Source organism: Zonotrichia albicollis, chromosome 18, assembly GCF_047830755.1.
Source record: "Zonotrichia albicollis isolate bZonAlb1 chromosome 18, bZonAlb1.hap1, whole genome shotgun sequence".
NCBI lineage: Eukaryota > Metazoa > Chordata > Aves > Passeriformes > Passerellidae > Zonotrichia > Zonotrichia albicollis.
Genome location: NC_133836.1, coordinates 9,883,695 through 9,901,004, shown reverse-complemented (window position 1 = coordinate 9,901,004; position 17,310 = coordinate 9,883,695). Strand labels below are relative to the sequence as shown.

The window sequence follows — 17,310 nt, the reverse complement described above, 5'->3', positions numbered from 1 at the left end:
TAGTTAACTTTCTCCCTGCCTTGTTGGGGGTTGAACATATCCATGTTCCAGTCACAGAAGCAGGTACAGGCTGCACCTGAGCTCTGGCTTGGCCCTGTGTGCTTTAGCTTTGACTTCCAGGTTATCATAGCAGCTGCTGAAGCAATGCTCATCTTGGTGACTTTTTTGCCCCCCTCTTTCTGTTTCTTGCATCTCCAGAAGACAATGGCATTGTTCTGGAGAAGGAGATCTCCAAGGAGGAGGTGATTGGCATAATTGAGCTGTACAAGAGGACTTCAGCTGCCACTGAAACAGCTCAGCTGCAGAAGATTGTGCTGCAGATGGACAAATATGGGGTAAGAGGAAACACTGAGAGTTCTCACCTTCAGGGAGGGAGGTGTGCCAGGGCCACTGTGTCTGTGTGGAGAGAAAAGATCCACCTGCTTGTGTAGTGTTGAGGGCTGAGCTGCTGGAGGGACTGCAGCGTCACAGAATTTTGCTGCTCTGGAAAAGTCTGGTACAGTCTGGTCCCTGCTGCCTGAAAACTTCCCTAAGAGCTGTCCTGGCCCCTGCTGACTGGAAAGAAAGCATATTTATATTTCCCCTAAGGAAGCCACTCTCTCATAATTCTGCTGCTTGTCCCTCTGTGCCATCAGAGAGCCCTGAGGCTGGGACAGTCCTGGAGCATTATGCAGCAGCATGATGGCACTGATTCCTGACCCTTCCTTTCTCCATGGCACTGCTTATGCTTCCATTCTAAAACATTCTACACTGGGAAGATGAGCCCTTGTCTCAGAACTGTTGTGTCATGCAGCTGGGCAGAGCTGAGTGGTTGTTTTAACAGTGGCCATGGTACCCCTGTGTCACCATGGCACAGGGGCTGCAGCCTCTCAGGTGGCAGCAGAAGGAGCCTGGGATGGCCTGAGCTCATCAGTGGGTGATGGGGGTCCACAGAAAGGAAGTTCCAGGCCAGATCCAGCTGCTCAGTGACTGATGAATGTCTGTCTTGGTGTTTCCTCCTCCTTCCCCACCTCTCCAGCAAATGTCCACAGTGTTCCTGGGACGCAGGTCCAGGACCAAGAGTGACCTGAGTATGAAGATGTATGAGGAGGAGATCCAGGTATGTGGGGCTGAGCTGGAGCTGCCAGCAGGTCTGTGGTGAGTTATTCCCTGGAATAACAGCCCATCCTGTCAAGCACTGGGCACTGCTTTCCTCTGAGCCCAGGGTTTGTTACCCACAGGGCACATCAGAGCTCCTCAGTGGGTGCAGGTGTGACAGGCCAGTGACAGTGACCACCCTGGGGGTGTGCACAGGCCCTCCTGCTGTGCTGAGCTGGGTGTCTGAGCACAGGTGTCTGCTGGGGCTGTGAGCACAGTTTGGTGCTGCCCAGGGCTTGGCTGCTGAGCACAGAGCTCTTAAAGCTCTGGAATGTGGTTGTGTGTGAGCTTAGGTGTGTCTGCCTGACACAGAAAGCAAGGCTGGCTTGTCCCAGGCTGGCCTGCCTGGTTTGCTGGCTGAGCAGCGTGGGAGACAGGTAAATCAGCAGATTCCCTGGAGTTTTAGCAGCACCTTCCTGCCAGTGCCACCCGTGGTCAGGAGCCTTCTGCCATGGGTTTGGTCACTGCCAAAGGCAGTTGAAGGTCATAGGCTAATGATTAGTGCTGAAAAAATTAATCTTATAACCATTTGAATGTGTCCTTTGTCTCCAGAGCAGACAGACTGGGGATGAGTCTTGAGTCCCCCTAAGAAAAATGCACATTATTACCATGGGGCTGGGTCACCTGCAGAGAAGCTCCCTGTGTGTTCTGCTTGGTCTGTGCCTGAGGGATGTGACATCCTGGGCACCCTGGGTGCTGCTCTGCCAGTCCCAGACAGCATGGGGACAGCCATCCTCAAGGCCTGGGTGTTCAGGAGGGACATCCTGAGGGTGGGAAGTTTCCTTTGGCTCAGTGCATGCCCCACAGGCATGCTGCAGTTAGCTGGGCTGTTCCAGGGGGTTAGGCTGCACCCAGGGCTCTGGGAAGAGCCCTCTGTGCCTGGAAAAATCGCAGTGACAGCAGGCTCTGCCCTTTTGGGGTGATCCTAATCCCTGCCTGTCTCCTCCCCTCTTGCAGGAATGGTATGAGGAGCACTCCAGGAAGGAGGAATCCCAGCCCCCAGTGCAAGAGGCTGCCCCTGCTGCCAGCAGCTCCCTGAAGCCCCTGAGCCTCCGGCAGCGCTCCCAGACTGTCATTTAGGCCCAGCTAACACAGCCACCTTCTATGCAATAACCTAGAGTGTTCCTGCCCAGCCTGCCTGGACTTTGGGAGGGTGTATATAGATCTGTCAGTGTACCAGTGTAGGGATCAAACCTTGCCCCCAGCAGTGGTTGCTGAGAAGCCAGAGGCTCAGGGGGCTCGGGGGGAAGGCTGCTGCACACAGATGTGATGCACATCTGGGCAGAGCAGAGCCCTTGTCCCTCTGAGCCCCTTCCCAGGCTCCAGCTGCTGCCGCTGCTTGTCTTAGCACTAACAGACCTTGGGGAAAGGGATGTGTAATCCATTAACAGCAGGGAATTCGCTGAAGTCACCTGCTTAACAGCAAAACTTGGGCCCTTTTGGAAGATCCCTGTTGCTCAAAGGGTACCATTAACCTAGGGACAAAAGATCAGGGAGTGAGCTTTTGTTTCTGCTCCACCTTCCTTATGCAAAGAAAGGGGAGGTGGTGTGAAATCTCAGCACTTTTGGAAGGGCAGCCTGCCCTCCCCCTCCCTTTTGGCACTCCTAGATGCACTCCAGCAGTAGCTCCAGCTCTGTAGTAGCTCCAGCTCTGATTACTGAATTTTGCTGTCCCTAAGTAGTTCTGAGGCAGAACTGAGGGCCAGCACCTCATCATGCTATGGCCATAGGTGGGACAGGGCTTTGGGAACTCTGTCTCTGCATCACTGCTGGTCAGCCCTGCCCTGGGCTTGGAGTCACCTCTGCCAACCCCAGAGCTGTACCTGCTCAGGGAGGGGTGTTCTGAGGGTGACATGGCTGTGGGGCTCTGCCACTTGGCCACCTGCCCTGTGAAACCTCTCTGTCAGGTCCTTAGCTGGGATAAATGGCTGGGAAGGAGAGTGGAAGGGTTTGCAGCTCCAAGTCTGGCTTTTTTCTGCCTGGCTCCGGGTTAAGCAGAGCTCTTGGGCATCACACACTCCTGCTGGTCAGTCCTCATTCCAGCTGAGCAACTCCCAGCCCAGAGTGGGGCTCCTCCCTTGCAGGAATGTTTCTCAGGCTGGAAAAGTTCAGCTCAGCCAGGTGTTGGGAGGATCCACTGAAGAGCTCAACTGTTCCCCTGGGTTGTGGATGCAGGAGGAACATGAAAGTCAAGGATTCTTCTCACCTGTCTGCTTTTCTGCACCTGAGAGCTGAAGGATGAGGAGAAAGGGGGAGAAGGGATTCCTTCCCAGCTCTGCCACGTTTGAGGGATTGTGGCAGTTGTGTCACCTTTGAACCTGTCTCTCCAAGTCCCTCTTTTCCCTGTCAGCACTGGAAGTTCTGAGGGCTGACACTCCCTGGCAGCTGGGAGGTTCCCTCACCTCTTGCTGTTTGATCTTTCCTCAGGTTCAGATTAAGAGTGGAGCTTCCTGAGGAGGCTTCCCCCTTCTCCCAGTGCCCCAGGCCATGGGAGATGTGTGTCCCCATCCCCTTGTCCCACATGCCTGTCCTTGGTGGCCTCACCTCGTGGCACGAGGACAGCAGGAGAGGGCTGATCCCACCTGGGCAGCTCAGGAGCATTTCTGGGTGGGTGAGACTTTCAGAGGGAGGCAAGACAGAGCTGCTTCTGGAAACCTCTCCCTCCATGGCACGGTGGGAGCCCTTGGAAGGAGTGGCAGAGCAGCACACACGCACCAGTGGCTGCTCCCAACCCTTTCCAAACTCCCCGGGTGCCTCATGGCAACTCTTTGTTTTCTTTCTGGATACTTGCAGGTATGAGACTGCTTCTGAGCTGACCCATGAAGGACCTTAAAGGGCTGTTTTCCAAACCATAAATTCAACCACAAATGAAGGAGCAGAGCAGTTGTTGCTCTGCGTGGAGTGGCAGCCTGGGAGGTTTATCCAGATTAGTCCTGGGGCTGCAGGGGATGGTGTTTATTGTGCTTTAACTTGTGGCCAGGGTGAATGAGCATTATGAAGGTTAGTGGGGGAAAAAATGTGGCTGTGGTTAATCTCCACATTTCCCTACAGCTGATTTCTCCTGGCAGGGCTATCAGTGACTTTTTTTTTAGTTTGGGGGTTGTTTTCTGGGTGTGAAAAGAGCTGTGGCTTTAAGCTGTGCTGAGGAAGGCACTGAGGGCTGATCATGCAATAAAGGGCTCCCTGGAGGGCTGGGGGTCAGGGTGCTGCCTCCAAGGTGTTGATCCTCCCCCACATACCCCCTGTGTTCATTATTTTTGTATAACCAAGGAGGGCAGCAGCAGTTTGCTTCTTCCATATGACTTTGGAAGGAAACAAAGTTCGAGTACGGGGCATCCCCTTCTATTTATCCTCCTCTCCCTCCCCCCCCACACAGACTGACAATGGAGACAATCATTTTGTAGGGAGCACGGGAGGAAGCACTGCAGGATTTTGTATGCTGGCGTTTTGTTTATAAAAACCTGATTTTATGGACGTGTCTGTCAGATGTTCTCTAGATTTTTTTCAGGCGCACTAATAAAGAGCATCCTCGGCTTCGTAAAGGCTTCCTTTCCTCTTTGCCCTGTTATTCCAGAGGTGGGTTTGGCCAAGCTGGAGCATTTCCAGTGTTTGAAGAGGAGCCTGCCTGCCCTCTCTGGTGGCAAGTGCTTGTGTTGGGAATATTTCGTGTGCATGCCTCACTGAGCTGCTCCACATTCCTGTTCCAGGACATTACAGAGCCTGCCTTCCCTTCTGCCTTCCCCCTGCCAGCTTTTTCCCTAAACATCAAGATAATTCTTTCAAAGCTGGGTTTTTTAAGGTGCAGTGCTGAGGCCAGCAGGGGTGTTTGACCCTGCACCTCTGTCTGGGACGTGTGCCAGGGTTTGGATTGCTTTTGTGGCAGGAAGTGGGCGTTGTGTCCCGGATCATTCCAGCAGCTGCTGCCAGAGCAGGGTCAGGGCAGAGCCAAGGGCTGTGGGCACAGGGAGGGTTATTTTTTTGTGAAAGCTGCTGGCGTCTGTTAGAAAAAGGAGAAATGCTCCTCAGGCCCAGAAGGAAAGGAGGAGGAAGCAGGTCTGACAGTTGTGGTGTTTGCTCAACACCCCTCTCTCCCTTGGGGCAGGGATGTGGAGTGACAATTTATTTTTCAGCCTGTTCCTGTGTCCTCTCCAGCTGGGAGCAGCACCCCCAGCCCACCCCCATTCTCCTGGCACTGTGGGCCCTGCAGGAGTCCCTGTCCCCAGGGCTGAGCCGTGCTGACCACGTTCCCAGTGTGACAGCACGTGACTGCTCTTGGGACATCGGCTACTGGAAACCACTTCCCCAGTCCCTTGGGAAAAACCTCTCTGGGTGTCCCAGGCTCCTCACCCCAAAGGCTCTGTGCTGACTAAGGGCTGAGTCAGACCAGCACAGAGCCGGAGCAAAGGCCCTTGCAGCAGGCAAAAGTCAAGGTTGGGTTTCTGTCGGTGTTTGTTTTTTTATTGCAATTTTTTACAGTGCCTAAATCTAGTCCTGCCAGAGGTCAACACTGTGTGTGGAAACCTCCAAGTCCTTTCCTACAGCTCTGCCCACCCCAGGAGGAGGAGAAAAGTAGGATCTGAAACTCAGGTTGAAAAACATTACTAAAAAAAGCAGGGGAAAAACCAACCTCCCTTGGTTTGGTGTTTGTTCTTCCCTCAGGCTTTGCTTGCACTAAACCCAGTGCATCCCTGGAGCACTGTGTCCCCTTAACCCTGTCTGGCTGTGCCCTGTCTGCTGCTCCAGCCCATGGTGCCAACAGGGACAGTCCTTCCTGAGGACAGATGTGTGCCTGGGCCGTGGCAGTGCCACCCTGTGCTGCCCCAGCTCTGTCCCAGAGCGTGGCAGGGAGCTGAGGAGGAGCAGGTGAAGCTGAGGAGGCAAAACCCACTCTCGACTGCCCCAGCTCTGTCCCAGAGCGTGGCAGGGAGCTCAGGGGGGGAAGGTGAGCTCAGGAGCAGAACCTCCCCTGCTGTGCCCCCGAGCTGGAGCTTCCCCATCCCCTGCTCCTGCTCTGCCCCCTGACACAGCTGAGGTTTTGATGCTGCTCCTGCCCAGAGTTCCCTAAATTACAGATGAAAGGAGAGGATGTGGGCACTGAGAGCTCCTTCCCCAGAGCACAGCAGGGCCCGAGGGCTGGCTGGCAGCTCCAGCAGCACGGTGAGGTGGAGGTGCCCTTGTCCCCTGGCAGGGACAGGGAGGGCACGGCCAGGCCCCGCTGCAGTGGGAGGCAGAGCGAGCTCCGGGGCTGGAGCCGCTCAGGGGGTGGAGAAATGGATGACCCTGAACTCGGTGAGCAGGGCCACGCACAGGAACAGCAGGTAGGAGGCGATGAGGCAGACGCCGTAGGGCTGTCCCAGCTGGAAGCACTGCGCCGGCACCGTCACCAAGGAGAACACCAGGCTCAGCCCCAGCGCCCCGGCCAGCACCCACACCAGGGGGCTGTCGGGCTCCAGCTGTGGGGAGAGCAGCGTGATTGTGGTGACAACGGCTCCTGCTGCCAGCCTGGCCCGTGTCACCGTGTCACCACGGCCTTACCTTCACCAGCGGCTGGCTGCTGGTCATCTGCAGCAGGCAGCCCAGCCCCACGCCGACCAGGATGTCTGCAGCACGTTCAGGATGGACACACAGCACTGAGCCCGTGCCTCTGCCCCCCATCCTCCTCCTTCCTGCATGGCTGAAGCATTCTCTCTCTCTCTGCGCTGAATGCCACCCTGAGCACTCCAGGAGAGGCTTCACCCAAAACCCACCTGAGCAATGCACAGCCAGCCCCTTCCCCTCCTTCCCTTTGTAAAATCCCAAATCTGCCACACTCCAGCCCAAACTCCCGCCCAGCTGGGGCAGCTGTGGGTCCTGTACCCTCAGGGGGGATGCTGCTGGTGGTGTCCCTGCCCCTCCCAAACCCCTCACTGTCCCCTTGCACTGTGGGAACACTGTGGGCTTTGCCAGCGTTGGAGGGACTCTGGGATGGATCCCAGCTCCTCTGCAGGGATCCCACAGCACAAGGGGCTCTCCTGGACTGTAGGCAGGGAAAACTGGGGCAGCTCCTGCCCCACGTGGCAGCACCCTGGCCCTGGCACACACAGGATACTGAAGATGATGCCCCCAAAGCAGGCAGAGAAGGCCATGCGGGGATAGCCCTGCCGGGCCATGGTGAGGTCGGAGAAGGTGTCTGTGGAGGGACAAAAGGAGACCTGGGGCATGGCAGGGGCACCCCAGCGTGTGCCAGGGGGGCACTGAGAGCAGCAGAGCCCTCACCCCCGATGCTGTTGCCCCAGGCCAGCAGTGTGAGGCCCAGCACGGTGTTGCTGAGCTGGAAGATGATGCCCAGGGTGCGCAGGATGTTCACCAGCTCCGTGGCCGCGGCGTTGATCCACATGGCACTGGCCAAAAACCCAAGGAAGGCAAACACCTGACAGGAAGAGGAGCAAGCTGGTCCCTGTGTGCATCCCACAGGACCCTGCACACCTCCTGGGGCACTGGAAACTGGGAGAGAGCTCCAGCTTCCTGCTCTGCCCCATTGTGGAGCAGGCTCTGCTGGTCCTTGGTGGGTGCCCAGGGCTGGGGGACACCTTACACAGTGGTACTTGGGTGGCTCCTCGTTGCTTGTGGTGATGAAGATGATGAGGCCCAGGGCAGAGGCAACCAGTGTGACCAGTGCCCAGACTGGGAAGATGCCCTGGATCTGGTAGAGCCCATCTGCACATGGTGGGGAGAGGAGGAACAGAGAGGCTTGAGGTGGAGGCAAAGCCTTGTCAGCTACAGCCACCTCTGCCCTATGCCCCCACAGAGCTGCTCCCCTCCGTGCCTCAGTTTCCCCAGGCAGGCCAGGCCTGCTCCATTTTCCCCCCAGGACCTGGATGCTGGGGGATCCAAGCCCCCCAGCCTTGTCAGGGTGTATCCAGCTGCAAACACAGCTTGGCTCTTCCCTGCTACCCACAACGGGGAGCAGCTCTGATGGGCTCCTGCAGTCCCCAGGGCTTTGGTGGCCTCTCAGTCCTGTCCCTTCTGCAAGCTGGGACCACCCCAGGGTCTTACAGGCGCCTGATTTCAGGGTGAGGACGCAGAGCAGGGGGCTGGTGACGATGTGCAGGCAGTTGAGGGGTCTCTTCCAGTTCAGGTCATCCTTGTCGGGGTCCACAACGGGAACAGTGAGCAGCAGCACCAGCTCCACGGGCACCTGGCACGGGGACAGCCACCTGGCACACCCTGCAAGGTGCTCCCAACCCCACTGCCCCTGTCCCAAAGCCCTGGGGAGACAGAGCCCCAGGGGCCAGCAGGGATGGGGATGCCCCTTGGGGGGCTCCTCCTGCCTCCCACTCACCCTGAAGGCCTTGAAGAGCCGCCAGTACCAGGGCTTCCTCCTCCACTTGCGGTAGTCCAGGGGGCTGAGGGCCGAGGCGAGGATGCGCAGGGAGCTCTCCCGGGCAGGCAGCAGGGGCCGGTACTCCTCCCCTGCGAGATGCCACGGGGCTGAGCAGGCTGGGGGCTCCCTGCGTGTCCCCAGAGAGCTCCCCCTGCCCCACGGGCTGTCACCCCACGGGCTCAGTCACTGGGGGGCTCTGGGACCCCCGAGGACAGAGCAGAGCCAGCCCTGATCCCATAGGGAACAACATACCATAGTCCCCGCTGTTTGTGCTCGAGGGCTCTGGCTCTTCCACATCTGTCGGCATCTCTGTGGGGAAGAGGAGAGGGCAGGGGCACTGGAAGGGCGCCCCAGCACCTCGAGGGTCTCATCCCAGCTGGGCAGCCCTTACCTGGCTCCCAGGCTCCGGGAGGGGCCAGCCTGTCCCCGCGCTGCCGCCGGTGGATCCAGGTGCAGAGCACCACGGTGAGCACGTAGAACACGTAGAGCCCCAGGTAACCTGAGATGGGGGAGTCATGGGGGCGTCATGGCACCCCCGGGCTGGTCCCACCATGCCCAGCTCCCCCAGCGCTCACCCAGAGCCTCTCCCAGCCTGATCCTGCCCAGGTAGAGCACCACAAAGGTGAGGAAGACGGCCACCATGTAGAAGACGACGTCCCTGAGGAAGGGCCTGGAGGCGGCCGTGAAGGGCTTGACCAGGGCGATGCCCCCGGCCACCACCGTGGTCACAAACACACCGGCACCTGCCAACACAGGGGGACTCTCCTGGGACAGGGGAACATCCCACAAACCCAAAATGTCACCCTGTGAGGACATGGCACTGGGGCTCCCTTACCAAAGACGGCCCCGATGGCCAGCCCTGCTGTCCGGGGGTCAGAGAAAGCCACCACAGCACTGAAGACATCAGGGGCCCCGTTCCCAAAGGCCAGGAAGGTGACACCATGGAGAGGGGACGTCAAGGAAAAGACCTGGTGGGTCTTTGGGAACATGGGTCTGTGCACCTCTGTCCAGTGCCAGCACATGACCGCTCGTCCCACTGTAACCTTCCAATGGGCTTCCCCTGGCACGGCACCAAGGGGACACAAAGTGACCCTGTCATGGTCACCTCCCCTGCCCTGTCCCCACATCCCTCCTGCCTGATTTGCCAAGGATACTGCCACGTTGTGGGACAGCTTCAGGTTGGTGGAGATGGCTGACAAATTGGGGCAGAAGCTGGAAGGGCAGAAAGGAGACAGAGAGGTGATGGGGCTGCTTGGGGCTCCTGCTCACTCTGGGGACAGTCCCCTCCTCTGCAGGGCAACTCACAACTTCTCTGCTGTCACACCGAGGATGATGAACAGGTACAGGAGCCAGAGAGCCTGTGGTGGCACAGAAAGGGGTCACTGGGGTCCCCACCACACACCCCCCTAGCACAGCATCCCCAGCAGCGCCCTTTCCGGTCCTTACATAGAGGGTGACAGCCAGGGGCAGCAGCCGGGGCGGGAAGACACAGAAAACCCCATCGAGGTAGTCGAGGAAGCCCCCGTCGAGCCGGCAGTCGGGGTTGCTCCGGATGAAGTGGCACCACTCGGAGCTGTTGTGCTCCCGAACCTCCCAGCACTGCGGAGCACAGCGGAGGGTGCTCGGCCGGGCCTCCCCGAGGGGACACTGCCCACCCCGAGGGGACACTGCCTCCCCAGGCGCTGCCATGGGGCCGCTCTGCCAGGTCACTGCCTCAGTTTCCCCACCTGAGCTACCCGTGCGTGGGTGCAGGGCTGTGCCAGGGCCAGCAGAGGTGCAAACCCTTGTCCCCACCCCATCCATGTCCCCACACAGCCCACACCCACCCCGGGCCATGGGAAGGCGCTGGCCTGGCAGCAGAGAGGTTTTCGGAGAAGAAAACCAGCAGCGGAGGAAATCCGGGTGAGATCCCTGCTGCGATAGTGAGGACATGCAAGCAGGGACGGGACGGGACCCCACCATCCCGGCAGCACCCAAATCCCTCCCGGTGCACACCCCAAATCCCCAGACTTACATCCAGGCTCCGTGCGTGGCTCAGAGCATTCCCCGCGGGAGGGACCGTGTGCCCCGCGTCCAGCAGCAGCGGGGCCCCGGCTGGCAGCGCCCCGGGCAGGCTGAGCGCCCCGGGCAGCCCCGCGGGTCCCTGCCCCATGGTGCCCTGTCCCTGGCGGGGACAGCCCCGGGGACACCTACCACGGGCAGCGCTCTCCGGGGACACCGAGCGGGGGCTGCCCCCCGAGCCCCATCCCGCGCTCCCCGGGCGGGGCCAGGAGGGGGTAAAAATGAATAGTAAAATTGGAAATTATAATTAATGCTAAAAATAATAAAAAGGATAAAAAGCAGAGCCTCCCGCGGGCAAGTTGCGCTGGGGAGGCTCAGCCCGGGGGAATGGCACCCACACCCCGCGGAGAGGGACCAGGGGCACCCCCGAGGGCGGGTGGGGACGGTGACCCCGGGGGTGTGGGGGATCCCGGGCGGAGATGCGGGGATGCAGGGATGGATGGATGGGGGTACCGGGGGAACCCCACCCGCGGCGCGGCCCCACCGTGTCGGCTCGGCCCCGCTCCGAGCGCGGGCAGCTGATCCCCGCCGGCCCCCCCGCCTTAAAGGGGCCGCCACCCTCCGCCCTTAAAGCGACAGCGACACTCTCCCGCACGGCCGGCTCCCACAGGGGACACACGCGGCTCTGTGCTCCGGGCCGGCCCTCCGAGGCCGGGCAGCCATCCTGCGGGCTGCGCCCACACACAGCCCCACACGGTGAGCCCTGAGAACGGGCGGGCTCAGCGCGGGATGTGTCCCGTGTGGGACCGCTCGGCACCGGGGCTGCACACACCTCGGCCGGCGGTCATACACCCCTCAGAGGGACCGGGCTCCTCTTCGCACCGGTGTCCCCAGCTCCAGGACACCCCAGCCTCAGCCGTGCCCCATGTGCCATATTTGTGGGGCGCAGGTTGGCCGTCACGGCCGGAGCCACAAGACCCTCATGGGATTCAAAGAACCCGTGGGATTTAAAGAACCCATGGGATTCAAAGAGCCCGGGGGATTCAAAGAACCCATGGGATTTAAAAACCCGTGGGATTCAAAGGTCCATTTCCCACCCTGTCCCGTTTCCCCCCAAGCAGCGTTCTGCCCTTCCCCCGGAGAGAGGTGGAGGGAATTGCGCAAGGCCGGGGCTGCCGCGGCCCTGGGGCCCGAGGGAAGCAGCAGCGCCCCGTGTGTGCCCCCTGCCCCGGGCACGGGGACACGCCGGGCTGGGACAGCTCACACGAGGGGTCCACGCGTGTCCCCCGAAGGCGGGGAGAGGAACCTGCGCCCATCTCCTGAGAGTGTGGGGCTGGGACAGGCGGGATGGGAGCGGGGGTGTGAGTGTGGGGCTGGGACCGTGGGTATGAGTGTGGGGCCGTGGGTGGCATGCGGGGACAGGGGCGTTGTGGGACAGTCACAGGGGTCCCCACGGCCTCGGAGTGGCTGGGGGCGTGGCCACGCCAGAAGCTCCGCCCCAGGCCCCGCCCTGTGAGATGTTTATACAGAGCTGAGCTGTGGGGCGTGGTCAATGCAACGCCCCGCCCCCAAATCGGGCCATACGGTTGATACTCCTATGAGGGCGCGGCCACACTGACGCTCCGCCCCAATCCAGCCCCGCCCCGCTAATACAACGGAGCCTAGCGGGGCGTGGTCACAACGAAGCCCCGCCCATCCCCGCCCATTCACACGCGCCAGTGCTGATGGGGCGTGGCCCCTCCCTGGCCCCGCCCCTCGGTGTCCCCGCCATGGCGGCTCCGGGGGCGCTGCTTTTGGCTTCGCTGCTGTCCCCGCTGCTGTCCCCGCTGCTGTCCCCGCTGCTCTCCTCGCTCCTCTCCCCGCTCCTCTCCCCGCTGCTCTCCGCCGTCCCGGCCGGCGCAGCCCCGTCCCCGGTGCCCCGCAATGTCTCCGTGCTGCTGGAGCCCGGCTCCGAGCGACTGCGCGTCCTCCCCGGCCGCCACCCCGCTGCTGTCGCTTGGGCCAGCCTCGATGACCGCATCCCGCACGTCGGGTATGACGCGGGCCGGACCGGACGGGACAGGGCTGAGCGGGGATGGGGTGGCCGCGGGGGAGCCGTGGTGGGTGGGGTGCCCCGTCCCAGCCGTGCCCGTGACCCCCGTGGCCGTGTCCCCACAGCTGGGCCTTCCTGGAGGTGGCCACCAACGCCTCGTACAATGACAGCCTGCAGGCCTACGCCGCCGGGCTCGCCGAGGCTGCCGTCACCGAGCAGGTAAGGGGGACCCGTCCAGGAACGCGTGCCCTGGGTGGCTCCCGGGCTGTCCCCGGCGGTGACAGCCTGCCCTGTCCCCAGCTGATGTACATGCACTGGATGAACACCATGGTGGGCTACTGCGGCCCCTTCAAGTATGAGAGCGAGTACTGCCAGAAGCTGCGCAGCTATCTGGAGGCCAACCTGGCCTGGATGGAGGAGCAGATGGAGAAAGGGCAGGACACCGAGTACTGGCACCAGGTGAGGATGGGGAGCCCCCACCAGGGGAGCCCCCCTGGGTCCTCCTGGGCCTTTTACCCAGAGCACAGCACAGGGCAGCCAGCTGTCCTGGCCCAGCTCCAGGTGGGATGACAGGGATGTGCTCATGCTCCTTCCTGGGGTGAGGAGAGGTGACTCGTGACTTTCTCCTCGCCAGAGCCTCGCATGCTGCAGTTGGGGTGCACAGGAGGTGGCTTTGTCACCCTCGGCTGTGGGTGCTGAGTCATGACCTTGCTGACAGTGACACTTCCCCCCCGTACCTCTGCAGCAGCACTGAGACCCAACTGATGTGCTCTGTCCCCTGGGGCAATGAGGGAGCCTGTCCCCCAAAACCTCTCAGCCTGCCTCCCCACAGGAGCCAGTGCCAGCTCTGTCCCCTGTCCCCAGGTGCGCCTGGCCCTGCTGCAGCTGAAGGGACTGGAGGACAGCTACAACGGGCGCCTGGACTTCCCCAGGGGCAGGATCACCCTGGCACCCTTTGGCTTCCTGTAAGCTCCTTCTCAGAGCTGGGGGAGAGTGGGGGAGGGTTTGGAGTCCCGGGGTTTGGAGTGCTGTGGGGACAATTTCTCCATGTTCAGGAGCAGCCAGTTCTACTCCAGGTCCACCTTTTCTGGGCATTTGTCTTCTGCTGCTGGGGCAGGTCGGAGCTAAGGCAGGTTGTCCTCTTCCCCACGCCATGGGGATGGGTGATGGGTTCCTCCCACAGCCCCTGCCTCAGTGCTCCCCCTTTCCTCCCTGCTCATGCTACCAGGTGCTGCCAGCACAAGCGCCTGCCCTGGGGTGTGATGGAGATGGACAGACAGACAGAGAGCTCTGAGCCAGCTCAGCTCCAGGCCTGGGGCACCCCTCACCTGACATTTTATGCCTTGCTTGCCCCCAGGCTGCTGCAGCTGGGGGGTGACCTGGAGGACCTGGAGTCTGCCCTGAACCGCTCCTCCCCTCAGCGTGTGCTGGGCTCGGGCTCCTGCTCGGCCCTGGTGAAGCTGCTGCCAGGCCAGCGGGACCTGCTGGTGGCCCACGACACCTGGACCTCCTACCAGGCCATGCTGCGCATCGTCAAGAAGTACACGCTGCCCTTCCGTGCCTCGGCCGGCGGTGCGTGGGCTGGGCTGGGCTGGGGGGGCTGCACCTCATAGCCCCCCTCTGACACTCTGCATCCCCCCTGCAGGCAAGTCCCAGATCCCTGGGAGCGTCCAGGTGTTCTCCTCCTACCCCGGCACCATCTTCTCCATGGATGACTTCTACATCCTCAGCAGCGGGTTGGTGAGTGGGGCTGCTCCTCCTGCACCTCTCCCCGGCCCTGCTGCCCTCCCCATCGCTCCCTGCCCTGCAGGTCACGCTGGAAACCACCATTGGCAACAACAACCCGGCCCTGTGGAAGTACCTGGAGCCCCGGGGCAGCGTGCTGGAGTGGCTGAGGAACATCGTGGCCAACAGGCTGGCCCGTAGCGGGCCCGAGTGGGCTGCGGTGTTCCAGCGCTTCAACAGCGGCACGTGAGTGGGCTGGGAGTGGGGCCTGGAGGGATGCTGGGGCCTTGGGGAGGCTCAACAGGGGTAAAGAATAAAGCAGGGATTTATTAAAAGCCTCAATGGATGCATGTTGGGCAGCACAAGATCTCAGCCAGGGCTGCACCCAGGATGAACCAAAATGGTCACAAAATGCACGACCACTCACGGGGTCTCTCACTTTGATCAGTTCTGCTCCATTTGCATCTTGGAGTTAATTGTCCACTTAGATCTTTAGGTTATGAAGTGCCATCCTTCTTGTTTTTCTGTCTTCATTCTGCCGTTGTTTATGCTCTTGGGCCTGAGATTTGGATCATTTGTCCTTGGTCCCTAGATAGAGAAGGAATTGTTTTGTCTCCCTGCTCTATAAAGAGAGTTCACCATCCCCTGATATGAAGGTCCGAACTACACAATCTGAAAAATAGAAAAGCTAAAACTTAAGGCATCAGTGGGATGGCATGGAGGGTGCCCAGGCTGCCAGAGGGATGCATTCCTTGCTCTCCATGCCAGGTACAACAACCAGTGGATGGTGGTGGACTACAATGCCTTCACACCGGGCAGAGCGAGCCCGCCGCCAGGCGTGCTGACCGTGCTGGAGCAGATCCCGTGAGTGGCTCCATTCCTCCCTGAGCCCTGCTGTCTCCTCTCCATCCCTGTGCATTTGGGAAAGCTCTGAGGGTGGTGCCTGCCCAGCCCAGTGGATGGTCACAGGGCAGTGGGGCCTGTCTGTGGCTAAATGCTCTGGGGTGCTGGTACTGAGATGATGGGTGCCCAGCACCGCTGGCGGTGGTGGGGACCCCCAGTGTGTGTTCCCCCCAGCCCAGCATGCCTCCCACTATCCCCAGTGACTTTTCCCCCTCTGCTCTGACCAATGCTCTTTCTCCCAGCACAGGGGCCTGGTGGTGGTGGCTGACCAGACAAAGCTGCTGTACCAGCAGGGCTACTGGGCCAGCTACAACGTGCCGTGAGTGCCATCCCTCCCTGGGGCCTGCCCTGGAAGGAGAGGCAGCAGTGCCCACCTTACACCCCCTTGGTGCCAGCTTGCTGGGTTCCCCCTCCCCAGGTACTTCGAGCAGATCTTCAATACCAGTGGGAACCTGGAGCTGGTGAGGAAATACGGTGACTGGTTCACCTATGACAAGAACCCTCGTGCCCAGATCTTCCGCCGGAACCAGACGCAGGTCCATGACCTGGACTCCATGATCCGCCTGATGCGGTGTGTGCTGGGCACCCCACACCTGGAATTCCCTGAGGAACTTCCCCCATGGGATTTTCTGTGATCTGTGGGGTTTTTCTGTGTCTTCACTGGGCTCTGTCCCCTCCCTCTGCAGGTCCAACAACTACCTGCAGGACCCCCTGTCGCGGTGCAGGGGCTGTGACCCCCCCCAGAACGCTGAGAACGCCATCTCTGCCCGCTCTGACCTCAACCCTGCCAACGGCACCTACCCCTTCCCCGCCCTGCGCCAGCGCTGCCACGGCGGCATCGACATGAAGGTGTGCCCGCCAGGCAGCCCTGCCCACCCCACAGGGGCTCCTTTGGGGCTGTGCAGCCTGTCTGTGCCCAGTGCTGACTCGCTGCCCTGCTCCGTGTCCCCTCTGCAGGTCACCTCCTCGGGCATGGTGCCCACCTTCGGGCTGGTGGCAGTCAGCGGCCCCGCGTGGGATGACGTGCCACCCTTCCGCTGGAGCACGTCCCCCTGCAGCTCCCTGCTCCACATGGGCCACCCCGACCTCTGGACCTTCCCCCCAGTCAAGGTCCACTGGGACTGAGCAGGCGCTGGTCCTGTCCGTCCATCTGTCCTGTGGGGGATCCCTCTGAGGCGTTTCAGCCCTGTCAACAGGGTCCCCCCTGTTCTTTCTGCCTCTGGGGGTCCTGGCTGTGCTGCACAAGCCCAGTGTGTCCCCTCCCTGCTGTGGGGCTCTCCAGGCTCTTCCCTGGGTGCTGATGCCTGGTTTGGGGGGCTCTCCCTGGAAAAGGGGCATCCTGGGAGGCTGGGGCTCGCCCCCAGTGTGGACAGGAGGGCAGTGAGCTGGTTTGGCTGTGGTAAATAATAAAGTGCTCTGTGCTGGTGGCTGTGCTTTGCCCTCTGCTGAGGCTCTCTGGTGGCTTTGTTAGGGCTGGGCTCACTCAGGGGTCTTGCCCCCTCCCCATTAACAGGGTGATCTCCTCTGCTGGTGGGATGGCCTGTGCCCAGTGAGACTTTTGGGGTGCAGGCTGTGCAGGGCTCTCTGCTGTGGGATGGGGGAGCCCCACTCTCACCCCCCAGGAGTGGGAGACCATCCTCATCCTGCCTTTTGTGTTCCTCTCCTCTGGCACCTGTGTGCCCCGTCCCCAAAAGCTGCAAAATCCTCTTAGGCAGCTCCCTTGATCCGCTCTGGCTCGTTAGGAATAACGAGGTCATTACTGGGGGATTAATGAGCTGTGCCTCGGCAGAGCTTTGAAGGCACTGGGTTCCCACCGGGGCTGGGGGGCCCTGGGGGCTGCAGGGGGGTGAGAGGGAGCAGCTCTGGGCTGTTGGGGTGCTGGCCCCCCAAAAACTGGCATGGGTGCCCTGGGGAAGGTGGGGTGTCTGTGCCCTGCTGTGCTGGGACAGATTGCAGGTAAGCCTGTGTCCCCATGGTGGGGGGGCTGCTTTTGGGCTCCCTGTGCCTCAGTTTCCCCAGACATATGGGGAGGTTCCTTCTTGAGCAGCAAAGAGGAACAGGCCATGCTGGAAATGCCACAGTGTTGCTGATTCCCTTTTTTTGTTTCCTTAAACATGGAAAAACAAACAAAAAGTTGTTAAAAACTATC

The 17,310-nt window shown here is 60.8% G+C and overlaps 3 protein-coding genes across 4 annotated transcripts in view; 2 read left to right on the top strand and 1 right to left on the bottom strand.

Annotated features, from left to right (window-relative positions):
- Nucleotides 1-3,275, top strand: part of TPCN1 (two pore segment channel 1) — a 40,834-nt gene extending 37,559 nt beyond the window's left edge. For both annotated transcript variants that reach the window (XM_074554102.1, XM_005493451.4), the window contains 3 exons: nt 199-335; nt 1,019-1,099; nt 2,095-3,275. In XM_074554102.1, the coding sequence (XP_074410203.1) occupies nt 199-335; nt 1,019-1,099; nt 2,095-2,217 (341 nt within the window). In that variant the 3' untranslated portion in view covers nt 2,218-3,275. The remainder of the gene's footprint in view (nt 1-198; nt 336-1,018; nt 1,100-2,094) is intronic.
- A 902-nt stretch (nt 3,276-4,177) lies between these two features.
- SLC8B1 (solute carrier family 8 member B1) lies at nt 4,178-10,938 on the bottom strand. Its single transcript, XM_074554107.1, has 15 exons — nt 10,515-10,938; nt 9,947-10,099; nt 9,806-9,858; nt 9,655-9,712; nt 9,336-9,441; nt 9,076-9,243; nt 8,892-8,999; nt 8,753-8,809; nt 8,459-8,589; nt 8,173-8,314; nt 7,712-7,833; nt 7,393-7,546; nt 7,226-7,306; nt 6,673-6,737; nt 4,178-6,590 (listed from the first exon to the last, which is right to left on the bottom strand). The coding sequence occupies exons 1-15, from the start codon at nt 10,650-10,652 to the stop codon at nt 6,393-6,395; spliced, it is 1,734 nt and encodes a 577-aa protein (XP_074410208.1). The 5' UTR covers nt 10,653-10,938; the 3' UTR covers nt 4,178-6,392.
- A 1,289-nt stretch (nt 10,939-12,227) lies between these two features.
- PLBD2 (phospholipase B domain containing 2) lies at nt 12,228-16,599 on the top strand. The gene is made up of 12 exons (XM_074554106.1): nt 12,228-12,533; nt 12,659-12,752; nt 12,834-12,992; nt 13,398-13,498; nt 13,891-14,105; nt 14,179-14,273; nt 14,344-14,504; nt 15,027-15,122; nt 15,409-15,480; nt 15,580-15,732; nt 15,848-16,010; nt 16,119-16,599. The coding sequence occupies exons 1-12, from the start codon at nt 12,271-12,273 to the stop codon at nt 16,284-16,286; spliced, it is 1,740 nt and encodes a 579-aa protein (XP_074410207.1). The 5' UTR covers nt 12,228-12,270; the 3' UTR covers nt 16,287-16,599.
- The last annotated feature ends 711 nt before the right edge of the window (nt 16,600-17,310 follow it).

Excerpts from the sequence above, each read along its gene's own strand:
- PLBD2 (XM_074554106.1), top strand. The coding sequence starts at position 12,271 with ATGGCGGCTCCGGGGGCGCTGCTTTTGGCTTCGCTGCTGTCCCCGCTG. Across the intron at positions 14,106-14,178 it reads CTTCCGTGCCTCGGCCGGCG|GCAAGTCCCAGATCCCTGGG; the intron begins GTGCGTGGGCTG and ends TCCCCCCTGCAG. Across the intron at positions 14,274-14,343 it reads ACATCCTCAGCAGCGGGTTG|GTCACGCTGGAAACCACCAT; the intron begins GTGAGTGGGGCT and ends CCTGCCCTGCAG.
- SLC8B1 (XM_074554107.1), bottom strand. The coding sequence starts at position 10,652 with ATGGGGCAGGGACCCGCGGGGCTGCCCGGGGCGCTCAGCCTGCCCGGG. Across the intron at positions 10,100-10,514 it reads GCCACGCACGGAGCCTGGAT|TGCTGGGAGGTTCGGGAGCA; the intron begins GTAAGTCTGGGG and ends TGTGCTCCGCAG. Across the intron at positions 9,244-9,335 it reads GGCCATCGGGGCCGTCTTTG|GTGCCGGTGTGTTTGTGACC; the intron begins GTAAGGGAGCCC and ends CTGTGTTGGCAG.